This window comes from Coturnix japonica, chromosome 5, assembly GCF_001577835.2.
Source record: "Coturnix japonica isolate 7356 chromosome 5, Coturnix japonica 2.1, whole genome shotgun sequence".
Lineage (NCBI taxonomy): Eukaryota > Metazoa > Chordata > Aves > Galliformes > Phasianidae > Coturnix > Coturnix japonica.
The window spans coordinates 12580123-12593155 of NC_029520.1; the positions used below are offsets into that span (position 1 = coordinate 12580123).

Consider the following 13033-nt stretch of genomic DNA (forward strand, 5'->3'; position numbering starts at 1 on the left):
CCCCTTGCCGAAAACTGGCATAGTCTAAAATCATTAGCAAGGCTATGTCAGCATATACAATGACCTAAGAATTTTACCCTCTGTCTCTGCTGTTGCAGAATGTTTTGAAATGTACCTACCTAGTGGCACTGATGGATAATAAATACCACAGAGAATAAGCTGTTCATGGCAGTGTGAAATTTTGCTGAGATCAATAATGGTTGCATCTAATAGGGTTTTCCCAATATGCCATTCTTGCTGTCATGAATTTCTCTCTGCCTCCACTAAATAAATAATCCCTAACACTCCTTGCCTTTCTTCTCTCACCCCCTATATTCAAGGTTAGAAGTTTCTAGCCCCACTCAAACGTTTCACTGGAAGATTCAAGTAAATTTCAAGCAAAGTTCAACACCCTGTTGTTCTGAATATTCCAGTTTGAGCTAAATCTTGACACAAAGTGCACATCCATGGTGTTCTGTCTTCTCTGATCGTATCTGATCATGATCCTCTGGTCATCTCTCTCAAATTATTGTAGTTGGTGCTTCTCAGTTGCTCTCCTGTTCATTTAAAAAACAAAAAAACTCCAAGTTAGATTTCTTATTTCTTCCCATCAACAACCTTTGTACCTTTATAAATACTTCAGGGTTTTGTGTAGTGGAATGTAGACATCAGCAAAGCCTTTTGCTGTGGTTGGAATATGTTTTTCCTTAACATTTCCTGAGACAGGTCCCTTTAGGTAGGTTTTTGTATATTTTGCTCCCTACATTCCTGTCTAAAAGCTTGAGAAGCTCTGTGCTCTTTTTCTTTCTCCTAGTTGTAAGTTCAGCCTTGAAGTCTTGTTCTTGTATCCTGATGCCCCTTCAGTGCTTCTCCTTTAGCTGAAACAACTGAGATTTTTGAGTCTCTGATGCCTGAGGGGAGAAGGGCCTGCTATGCTGATCAAAGCAATAAAAAGGATCATTAACCTACGTGTGAGGCAGTGCTGTTATGAGAGAAGGACAGACTGACTGTACTGGGTGGGGGTTTACACTTTAGTCATCTGACCTGGCTGCTTTGCTTGGCACTGAAGTGCCATGATACACCTACTGGGGAACTCCTGATGTCTGCTGTGACCCCTTCAGTTGATGCTGAGAGACTACGAGAATAGTGATAATTAAGCTCCTTGTTTGATACACACAGCAGGAAAATAAATCTTATTTAAACTTACTGAACTCCAGCTGCAGGTCTAAATGTATTTAACTTTATAGGGTTTTCTGACACAGAAACAGTGAAAGGGTTTTACATCTGAACTTATATGAAAGGTATTGTATTTCAAGTTTAAAAAGATAAATATAAATCATGTGACATCTCATGTCTTGATTTAGGATATCCATTAAAAAGGGCTTAAATCTATTTAAGATTGTTTGGAAGTAAATATTTCAGTTATTTTTTAAAGGCTTAAGTTTTGATATGATGTGGCAGTGTTTTTTTTTTTTTTTAAATTTATTTTTGTTTTGGATTTTAAAAGGTTGGAAGAGGAATTACAGCTTGAAATGTCTGTCTGTCCTACAGTGTTGTAAATTTGCTCTTGGATTAGTTTCTCCCCAAAATATTTCATAGATTTTTTCCTCATAATGGGCACATTTGTTAGCAATAAAGTGATAAAGCTTTCTTTTTATTTCATGGTGAGAATATCAAGTAGCTCAGTAATAATACAGTGTTAAACACGGAGCATTCAAAGTGCCACTGAATGAGAAAGGAATTGTAAGTTAGTGTGATGTAGTCCAATCAAATGTTGATTGATAGCCAAAGCATTATAATTAAGATGCCCTTTCCCACCCAGTGCATGCTTTCTACAGAAAAGCTTAGAAGAAACAACCCAGCAAGTTTTTAGGTAAAAGCTTTACAGTCAGATTTGGGACTAATGGTTTCTCTCCTGGACAAAATTATTCCAAGGAAGAAATGAAAATTTCTCAGACAGGTGCTTGTTGTACTTGTGCTGTGTGTTGCCTAAAGTTAACGACTTTAAAGGGACAATGTAGTTATTCTAGTCATATTGGGGGTTCTTTCACTTGTTTTTTTTTTTTTTTTTTTTTACTAAACTGATTGGAACAAATGAGCATCTTCTCAACAGCGCACATCCATCATTGTGAAAAGTTTTCTGCTCCCTACTGTCTAACTTAACACTACTCTCCAGCCTTTGATCAAAGAAGTGACTTTTTGTCTCTCTGTGCCAGTAGTAATGATAAGATGTTGATCTCAACTGAGATGTGAGCTATTCTGTTGCGTGTGCCCACACATCAGAGGAGAAAGAGGATTCTTTTTTCTTTCTGCTGGATTGATTTGTGTTGCCTCATTTCAGCAAAACAAAAATAATGAAGCAGTGTTGGCATAGTGCAGGTGTTCCTAAGCTCTTTTACCAGACACAGGGAACTGGAAAACATGTTTTAATGAAGGAGGCTCCTCCTTTTGTGCTTGTCACAGCTGTTATTTTGTTTTAAGAAATATAACAAAACAAAAAAAGGGAAGATCCATGAATACTCTGTCATGAATACTCTGCTTTCTCCAGAAAAATTGCCTTTTTCTGGGGTTTTTGGGGACTTAGTACTTAAACACCCTTACATCTTCAAGAGTAGTATAAATTCTATGGCTTTAGCCTAGCAAAAAGCCTAACAACTGAACTTGGAGGGAGGTGGAGATATTATAGCATGATGTTGCTTTGACATTTTCAGGAAAATGTGACCATTCTAAGCTATAAGTATCGTGGAATTAGTATTGTCTGTCCTGGAAGTTCTCCTTATGGCTACAGGATGACTTGTCAATATTTTAACAATAGATATCTTATTACAAAACACTAAAATCACAATATTACTGTATGCTGAGTGATTTCAGTATGATCTGATTGTAAGAATGGAGCAGAATGTGCTTACTGGTGCAAAAGTGGATCAGCTGAGACAAAAGAACAGAAATAAATTGTTATTCAGGTTCTGAGTAGCAAACGCAATATTTACAACCAAGTTATTTTTTTCTCCTTAAGTTATGGCTACCTATTTTTCCTTTAGTCAGAAAAGGAAGCTGCAGCAACTACTGCTCTTAACAGCAGGCCATGTGCTCTGCAGCCCGGCATCACAGAGCTCTGTGGATACTTTATAGATGTATTATTTGACTAATGAGTTATCTTCAAAACACAGCATTTTAATGAAATAATTCTTGGCATGGAGGTACTTTAAGTGGAAACTGGTGGAAACTGCAGGCATACATTTTGTCTTGTGTTACTAGATAAATGCATAGTATTAAAGTAAAACAAATCTGCACCTTGTTTTTCACTCTCTTGCAGGTTGAGCTGTTTTTCTGTATTTTTAAATAATCCTTTACCTTCTGTCTGTCATTTGCTTTTTACTTTCCACTGCTAAAGCATAATATATTGTCTGTGTGGACTGTTTACTATGCAACAGAATGTGGATCTTCATTCTATACTGTCCTGCTCCTTGGGGACTTCACTTCAGAAGTCCAGATACGGGAGAAGGAGGAAGGATGATCATTGGGAAGTTACTGGTACTTTGTTTTCCTTGGCAATAGTGGCTCACCAAGAATTTATATTAATTCTCAGTGTGTGAAACAAAGGAACTCAGATGCTTAGCTGATAGAGACTCATGTCTTTTATGGCTTCAGCAGAACTTTGCTGATTTATTTCAGTGAATGTTCTTTCCCCTTCTCACTATTGTGTTGAAAAATGTTGTGGTTAGCAGTGCTTTATGATTTTTAGTGCTTAACCTGAGTTCCTGCTGTATAAGAGGAACAGTTCTGCACTATGTTTATGGCTAATACAATCATATCTCAACATGAGTTTATGTTAAAGATAAATAAAGTGTGTTAGCACAGTGCTTTTTGTGGATGTTGTATATAATTGCCTGAAGACAAATGTCAGGTGTGCTGTTCTAGTTGACGAAGTTTTCAACTTTTCAGCTTCTTTATTCAGAATATTTTTGGCAATAAGTTGATGGGATATAATCATACCCAGGAGAGTGTCAAACAAAATCTGTGTTGTTAAGCTAGGTAGTTGGAAATGCACAACTCTGTCTGTTAAGGAGAAAGAGACCTGGTGGTACCTTGCTTTTAAGCAACAACACAACATGGGCCTTTTTGAAACTCAGGTTAGCTACAAGTAACAGCACCCTGTAAAGTGTCTGTCATCTGGGTGGCTGAAAGAAATAATTAAATACTCTCCAAGACTTTGTAATAAGTAGTAGACCAAGTTCCTAGATTTTTGAATATGATCAGTTTGCTGTGACAAATTGAGGAAGCACATTAGCATCTCCTATGTGGACATTTTTGATATAACTCAAAGTAGGATTTTTCTAAAACTATTGAATATCTTCTATCTGTTGACTTGCATTTCTTGATACCACCTCCTGATTTATAGATGTAGTACATAAACTTTAAAGTATGTTTTGCTCATAAGAGGTCCATGAGAAACTCCTTCTACTGTTGCATTCATTTTTGAAATTGACAGTGTTTGATATTTCAATAACAGGAAAGATTACAGTAGTTACTTGAGCTCTCACTTTCTATTTTAAACAGCCAGAAATGTTTTTCTGGAAATTCTCCATAGGACAGAAAGGAATTTGGAAGGGACCGTTCCAGCATGTATGAAGGAAACACTGTAATGAATGGAAGGGTGAACTGAGGCACCTATACAGGGAAATCTGGCAGCTTGCTTTTCTAGAAAATCTTGTTGTATTGCTGGTTGGTGGGTGATTTATTCCACAACTGGTGTTAGCAGAAGCAAGTAAACATTCACACTCTTTTCTGTGTTGAGCCTTCTAAAAGTAGGAGATCTTTCTTTTTAAAGAAGTTGTTAGTGCATAGACTATTTAATATTGGCAAAGGAATAAATTGATGGGTTTTTTTAACGTCCAGAATGAGTTTGGCAAAGGACAGTAGCCATAATGACAATGCGAATCGTGTTTAGTATTGAAATTGTCTAGGGAGAACAGCACAAGGAAGGGCGAAATCATTTGAGCACATAAAAATAAGTGAATAAAAATGTGTCCTCACTTGCAGGGCTATCGTTAAAAAATAGACAGAACGTTTCTGTAATTTGTCATATTGTAGTTTTAAAGAAAAGCTGAGTTACTGAGGTGGTAGGTATCTGTTAACAAAATACGTTTTGTAGCTCTTACTTGGGCTAAAGAAGCTGCAAATTGTGTCTGTTTTGTGCTGATAAAAAGTAAAGCTGTAAAATAGTACATACATAATGTTATGACTTGCAATAAGCGAAACTCAGTGGGCCCAGATTAAACTCTATCTGAAGCCAGTTTCCATATGGCAAATCTTCCAGATTATGTAACAGCATTTTATTTCTCTCTGTTGTACTGTCGGCCCTCATACAGCATTCTCCCTTGCTTCAAGTAACTCTCAGTCTCTTCAATGAGCCACTGAGATTCTACACAGGGCAGTATTTCCAGATGCCTCATAGCTTTTTCCCTCTAAAATCTTCAGGCTTTTTGGTTTCATTCCAGGTTTTCATTCTTACATCAGCAGTCTGATCTTTTTAATGTAATCCATATCTCAATTAAACTGCTGCTCTATTTCCTCATGTTACAAATATCAAGTCTTTTTTTTTTATTTTAAATTTTTATTTTTATTTTTTAACTAACTTACAATTGTTTAAACTGCTATATATATGGTATAATAGTGAATTTATGTTATGATTCCATGTTGCATACATTTGTTAAATTCCATTGCCGGTGCCCACTTGGTTTTGATTATCTTAGTAACTGAGAACTTGTTGATTTACACAGGCCATTCAGAGATTTGATCAAGCCTAAGTCCCCTGGTCCTGTCTCCATTTATACAAATAACTCTCACTTATGTTCCCTTCTTCCCCTGTTATTGCAGACTTTGTGAGTAGGTAGTTATTTCTTCATCCAGTGTTCAAAGGCTGTGTCTCCTTTGGTATGTATAACCCTGCTGCTAATTGTGCCAGGAATTATACAGAGTAAAAGACCTGGTTTTTTTTTGTTGTTGTTGTTTGGTTGGTTGGTTGGTTTTTTTTTCAGGAAAACACAGATGTTTTTACAGAAGTAGATGCTAAGATTTTGAGTTAAGTCTGCTACACAAAACCACTGAGAGATCTGTGGAAGTATTCATGTTTCATCCTTGATCCTCATGATCCTCATGCTTAAAACATGAACTATCATGCTTCCATAATTTCAACATGTTGAATCGTTATCTGTAGCCTGTGTTGAGCTTTGTTATGTCTGTCCTGTGTCAAACAACAAGATGCAATAAGCTGTGGTTCTACAAAAACACAACAGTGATTTCCTATCTAGTATCAAAAGATTGTTTTTAAGTGTTATTTAGTGCTTCGAGAGCCACAGGTCATGAAAATGTAAACTAGGAAATTTTAATCTTTAACTGATGCAAGCATATTGACCCAATAGTTATGTGGAAGCCAATTGTTCTATATCATCATCAGTCATTTTCTAACCTTTTAGTAGAGGATATGTTTGTTATAAGCTTATGCTAGCGTGACATTCTGAGATAAGGGACTCCCTTAAAAATGAACGCTCCTGCCATGCTCAAAACCCATACTTTATTGCTATTGAACAGTTGTAAGAGGAGAGGAGTGAGCTTGATTTGTTATCCCAAAGGCCATAGAGCATATGTATTCCACATATGAAAAAAAAAATGCACGGAATGTGATTGTTGCACATCAAAAGAGAATATAAGTATGAATCAAATGTATACCATCTGGAATATTATTTAGTAAGGAAAACATCTGATTGGAACTGTGCCTGAAATTCTTAGGGTTTTTTTTTTTTTCGTTGTGTTTTTTAAATCAGTGTTAACTTTTTATTAAAAAAAAAAAAAAAGTAAAAGTTTATTTCAGTTATTTTCTTTTGCAGTTCTAAAATCAGGACTGTCACATTAAATACTAAAGACTATTAATTTTTTAATAAATACCAAGTGAGCTGTACTGCCTGGTGCTGTTCTGGCTGTTGAAATAGATCTTGGCCTCAGTCCATTTTTTCCTTTGCAGGCTTCCTCTTGGCTCATTTAGGTAACTTTTGTGGTTGTCTCCCTTTACAAAAGAAAAGAATACGTCTTTGGGAAGTATTAATATGTTATTAGATGTTCTTGCAGCACAGACCAGTGTGATGTTCCTGGCCTTATCAAATTTAAACTTCCATTTCTTCTCATACTGTGAAAGTTGTTCTAATACCAAAATGAACTGAAATGCTACTTGTTGTGGAGCAAGTTTTGTTTAAAAGTGGTGCAAGGAGTTTTATTATTTGTGTGATTTTTGGTTCAAGGCTTTGCTTTATTTTGTATGCAGTGAGTAGCTCAGAGGAGAGTTTACTCCCGGGCATGGTCAAGTCTTTTATAAAAAAAAAAAACAAAAATAACCCCCCACATCTCCCAAAACTGAAGTGTTTTTCTGCTACTTAATTAAAAAACAAAGCAAAACAAAACCAAATAAAAAACCTCATGTTTTCTGTTTGTACAAATGTAAATTATTAGTTTGCTTAGGCTGTGGCTGCAGTACCTTATGAAGTAGTATGTTATCTAGAAAACTGTATCAGTAGTCCTGAAGTGTAGAATCCATATTTCAGCTAAATTGCATGCTTGGACATGCATTTGGAAAAAACAAAACAAAAAAAACCCCAACCAACCAACCAAACAAAAAACACCCCACAAAAGCAACACAGTGTTGCTTCTGAGATTCTATCCCTCAGAATCACTTGGTAGTGATTTATATTACCTAGGACTCTCTTGTAAATCTGCTGAATGCTATTCCTCTGAAACAAAATGAAGATCTAAGCTTCCAGAAACAAACTAAAATCTTTCTAAGGAGCCTAAAAGTCTGCAGTTCTATTTCTCTAGGATGAAGAGTGATTGTTTCTTCTAAATTCTGTCTAAGTAAATAGATCTTCTTATGAGTAATTGAAAAAAGAAGTTGTACTCCACTACTTACTGAATTTTTCAGAAATGTCAGGTAATGGTAAAACAGTTGACATCAGATTTAGGTGGTAGATGGGATACAGAGCCTTCCAATGAGTTTGCTCTCCAAAAGTTTTTGGTACTACAAAAAAGGGAAAGCTTCATTTGTGCATTAAAGATTGGTTCGGATAAAAAGAACCGAGAATAGGAACAAATGTTAGTGAGTTTGTTTAAGGAAAAAAAAAAAAAAAAAAGATGGTCTTGAGTAGGTCTGTGTTTGTAAACACATGCAGACATGATCAGAAAAGCATGAAAATATTATAACAAGTCATTCACTGTATTATGTTCTACAGCTAACTGCACATGGTTACAGAAGTCATCACCTTGAGTGGCTAGTTGATGAAATACGAGCATGTGAGGGAGCCTGCACCTTGTTTATTACTGAGCTGTATATGAAGCAAAAGGCCTTTGTGACTAGATCTCTGAGAAGGCTGACTTGAGGCTTGGTGACATTCAAACAGATATGTGGGGTGGAATGACAAAGGAAGAGCTGAGAACAAGATAGAAATCATATGAAATAATGCAACAGTCTGGGCTGTCATGTACTCCTTTTGGAAGGATAAATGGACAAGATAAGCCTAGCAAACACTGAGAATGGAAAATGGTATCTGAAACAAAACCATAGACCATATGAGGAGAGGCTGAAGGAGCTGGGAATGTTCAGCCTGGAGAAGAAGAGGCTCAGGGGAGGCATTATTGCTCTCTATTCCTTCCAGAAGGGAGGTTGTAGTGATCTGGGGGTCTGCCTCTTCTCTCATGTCATTAGTGATAGGACCAGAGGGAATGGTTTCAAGCTGTGGCAGGGGAGATTCAGGCTGGACACTAGGAAAAATTACTTCTCAGAAAGGGTGGTTAGGCACTGGAATGGGCTGCCCAGGGAGGTGGTGGAGTCACCAAGCCTGGGGGTGCTCAAGGAACGACTGGATTTTGTGTTGAGGTACATGGTTTAGTGGGAGCTATTGGTAATATGTGAACAGTTGGACTGGATGATCTTTTCCAACCTTGGTGATTCTATGATTCTATGAAATAGTAAGAAATTATTTTTTTTTTTTCCCCCACTATCTCAAGTGAAACAACAAAGTTAAAATCAGACATATAGTTTAATGACCTGCATGGTAGATTGCACTGCCTCAATAGACATTACAAAAAACACCGCTGATGTTTAACAGATCTCTTAGACCTTCTGCTTTCCTCATAATTGACATGTTTTAATCCATTTGTCATTTTCTCCCTGACTACTGTTGAGGCTGGCAGCACATCTTTTCTCCTACTGAGGCCCTTTTCAATTCTCATTTCAATTAGATATAAAAGTAGACCATCTATATATTTATATAAAGCCTTGAACAAATTATGGATTGTGATACTACACAATAAATCAAAGTTACAAAAACCTTCTATTCTCTCAACAGCCGACTCCTAGATTTATTCAAGTCTGTGTAAACTTAAAATGACAAACTTAAAACCCACTGAAAATCTCACCAAATAAGAAGCCAACCACAAATAAACCTTATGAAGACACCAGTGCGTTACATTGTTACCAGATAACGGAAAAACACTGTATTTTTAATAGTTTTTAATAAAGCACGAGGAGGGTTTGCTACAAAGTCAAATGGAGTTGTAACATTAGCAGCAGTGAAACATAGACTCAAATGAGGAGACACGAAGTGACCGTTCTGCTGTTGAGGAGTCCAGCTTTGGTAGTAGGAGAATGTAGCACCAAATGACTACATGTTTTAAACGTGATCAGAACACCATTGGGACCAAAGGCCTAACACACTATTAATAGTATGATAAAAGGTTAATCCATTATGTGCTGTTACGTGCAACCAATTAAGCTTGCTGGATGCATTAACCATCTTTTTTGAAACCTTGATGTTGCTTACAGATTTGCTGACAGTCATTAGTAACAAATACCACTCATAATTGCTTGTAAAAGCAGCTAGTTGTTTTACACGTTTTATAAACCTCCGTGCAAATTATAACTTTATTAATAGTTGTTACTTGTCCTTTAATTGGAGTGAATTTAGGGAAGTTTTGCTTTACATTGGGAAGTTCAAGGCCAACTGAATTCTGTCTAAATTGCCATGACTGAAGAACAACTTATTTTGGGACTGCAGGCAGAACTGACACAGATTAAAGCAAGTCTAGATAATGCTGTTGAAGACTTCAGTGATGTGCTCTAACTGCTCTTGTTTTGCTACCAGATGTGGAGCTGTAACACTGAAGTATAAAGACAGGATACAGGGAAATAAATGGTGCTACAGAAAAATGTTAAACACAGATGAAGCAGAGCAATTAACTTATGTGATGGAGCTGAATTAGTGTGTTCTGACAACATTTAGCCTTTTATAAAGCTTAAAAATGTCCACTGACTTGTTTGTCTTGCAACCTTTTCTGTATTCATTAAGTATTTTTTTTCCTAAGCATGTGGATATTTACTGCTTCACATTCAAATGCCTTAAGTGATATCATCTAATTTCCAAAGGAGCTTTGTGATGCTGGCCTCCCTTAGCATTTCGCTGGGAAATGTTTGTAATTTGGCCCACATTTCAGTTAGTTTTCACAGAGGTTTAGAAGACTGAGGAAACTGTTTTTTGAGCTTCATTGGCAGAGTGTACTGCAGCTTCCATGGGCTTTTGTATGTGTTTGAGTATCCGTGGTTCTTACTGTTTCTATGGAGTACCAACTGATGGATAAGAAGAGGTCGTTCTGCCTTTTGGCAGGACAGTTTTGTGCCTTCTCTCCTGAATTCTGGGTCTTACTGTTTGCTTAAAAATGACAACCCCAGACCCAAGTCAAGTCATCTACTTTTATTTCTGATGAGATATTGAAAGGTTTGTTTGGGACACTGCTGGGTGTGGAAGCTAATGTGTGCTTTGTAGCAGTGAGTCCCACAAGCTGCTGTGCTTTCTGCACACAAACAGGATAGCCCTAGTGTAATAACAGAAGAGGCATCTACCGAATGCCTGTGTAAAACTGTAGCACGACCCAAAGCATCTGTTACTGGTTTTGCTGCATAGTAAGTACTTACATTTGTTGGTAGTTTTGAGATCTGTCTCAGGGTTCCCAGTACTGACCATGCTGAATTTGTCTTGAGACAGTCTCCTCAAAGCCAGCTTCCAGCTGCAGAAGTCCGTGTCTAATAGGAATGGGAAATACTTCAAAAAGTAGAAAATGTAAGGCATGAGGTGGAGAAGCGTGAATATAGTGAAATAAACTGGGACGTTCTGCTACTGCTCCCGATCCCGAAGCAAATTCTGGGCAGGATGTGCTCTGATAGAGTGTATTCTTGTGGAAGTCGTGGGGCTCGCTGCTGTTGATGCAGGCAATAGTGGGTTATTAATAATATAAGCCCCGCGTGGGGTAGGGGGGGGACAGACAGCAGGCGGATCAGAGGCAAAGCTGTTCTAACAGCTGGGTGGTCGCTGGCTGGAGCTGTGGAACGAATAGCTCAGATGAGCCGAAGGAATTCCTACGGTTTACGCCCTCTTCGGGCAAATGGATGATGCTCAGTGTGAGCACGTATCTTAATGATAGCGGCTGCTCTCTATGCAAGCAGCACAGCCGGGCTCCTAGCAGCAAAGCGGCAGCTGCCCGCCGTTTCCCATCTAGACCAAGGACTCGTTGCAGGCGGCTCCCGTAATAGCCGTCCCCGCCTTCTCTCCGTAGTTTGCAGCAACGGCGGAGGGGCCCCACCGCCCGTCTGTGTGTGCGGGGAGCAGGTGGGCCCCGCCGTATCCCCGCCCCGCACGGCTCCCCGGCGGCCATACGGCCATGGCAGCGGCCGCCGCGCCGGAGCGGGCTCCTTATTGGAAGAAGGGGCCGTCAATCCGCGGCCGAGCAAGCCCCGCTCTTCGGCGAGCCGCTTCCCTGGTCTGATTGTGGAGCTGCGGCCGGTCGCGATGGGAAGCGGCGTCGGAGGGAACAAAGTTTGCAGCACTTGGGCACTTGGCTGCTGGTGGCCGTGATGCTCGCGGCGGGGTTCGGTGCTTAAAGGAGCGGCGGCAGCCGGGCGGTCGGCACGCCCTGCGCTCTGCCGCCGATGCCGCTAGCGCAAAGTTTCAGCTATTTTCATTTGCTAAAACCCGGGATTCTAATTATCAGCTCTCCCCGCCCCCACCTCTCCTCCTAGGTAGGAGACAGAGATTCTTCTTCTGTGGATCGGAGAACTTTTTGCATGGAAATTTACTGACTTGTGAGTGGGCACCGCTTCGGGGAAAGGATTTATTTTCGTCGCAGTTGATTCTTTTTATTTTTATTTTTATCTTTTTTTTTTGGATTCAGGATTTTTGGAGCTATATGGAGGGATCCCAGGATGGTGTGCACCAGGAAAACCAAAACTTTAGTGTCCACTTGCGTGATTTTGAGCGGAATGACTAACATCGTGTGTCTGCTGTACGTGGGCTGGGTCACCAACTACATCGCCAGTGTTTATGTGAAAGTGCAAGAGCCGATCTCGGAAAAAAAGTTAGAGGAAGGCAAAGAGGACACTTTGCGGATTATCGAAAGGCTGGACCATTTGGAAAATGTCATCAAGCAGCACATACAAGGTACCACCTTACTCCTACTCCCCGTGTTGCTTTCCCCCTCGCCCCACCCCGCTGTTTTCTGTGCGCGGTCTCCCATCCCCTCCCGCCTCGTTCGGGCAGCGTTTGTATGTGCGAGGCGAGGCGGTCGCGGCGGTGAGCGGAGGGGTGGATGGCGCCTACAGCCCATCGGGAGTGGGAGCGAGGTGCAAAGGGAGCATCCTCGCGTCTCGCTGTCACCGTTCTGCATTTGTTATTTTTCTTTTTCCAAAATACGAGTGCAGTTCTTATTCTCCTCCCATGCGAGCCCGTGCGCTAATCCGTTTGGAGAGTGTGCGTGTGTCCGGCTGTGCTCAGGGTTTTCTACTAGTGCTGCTGTAGCGCCTGGGACCACGCAGGGTTTTAACTGGGACAGTCTCTCGTTTGTGTAGTGTCTTTTTAATTTGATCTCTTTTTAAAGCGAGCTTTGGGAGACGAGTTGAGGTAGGCAAGTAATGGGAGAGATGATGATGATTTCCTGAGAGCTTTGGGGCTTTACATGA

At 39.6% G+C, this 13033-nt stretch overlaps 1 protein-coding gene across 3 annotated transcripts in view; it reads left to right on the plus strand.

Annotated features, from left to right (window-relative positions):
• The window catches only part of GALNT18 (polypeptide N-acetylgalactosaminyltransferase 18), a 224945-nt gene that overhangs the window by 17733 nt on the left and 194179 nt on the right, over positions 1 to 13033 (plus strand). The window contains exons 1-2 of one of the 3 annotated variants that reach the window (XM_015864041.2): positions 11867 to 12160; positions 12250 to 12515. In XM_015864041.2, the coding sequence (XP_015719527.1) occupies positions 12281 to 12515 (235 nt within the window). In that variant the 5' untranslated portion in view covers positions 11867 to 12160; positions 12250 to 12280. Of the gene's footprint in view, positions 1 to 11866; positions 12161 to 12249; positions 12516 to 13033 lie in introns of those variants that run through there. The other 2 variants (XM_015864044.2, XM_015864042.1) reach the window with 2 other exon arrangements.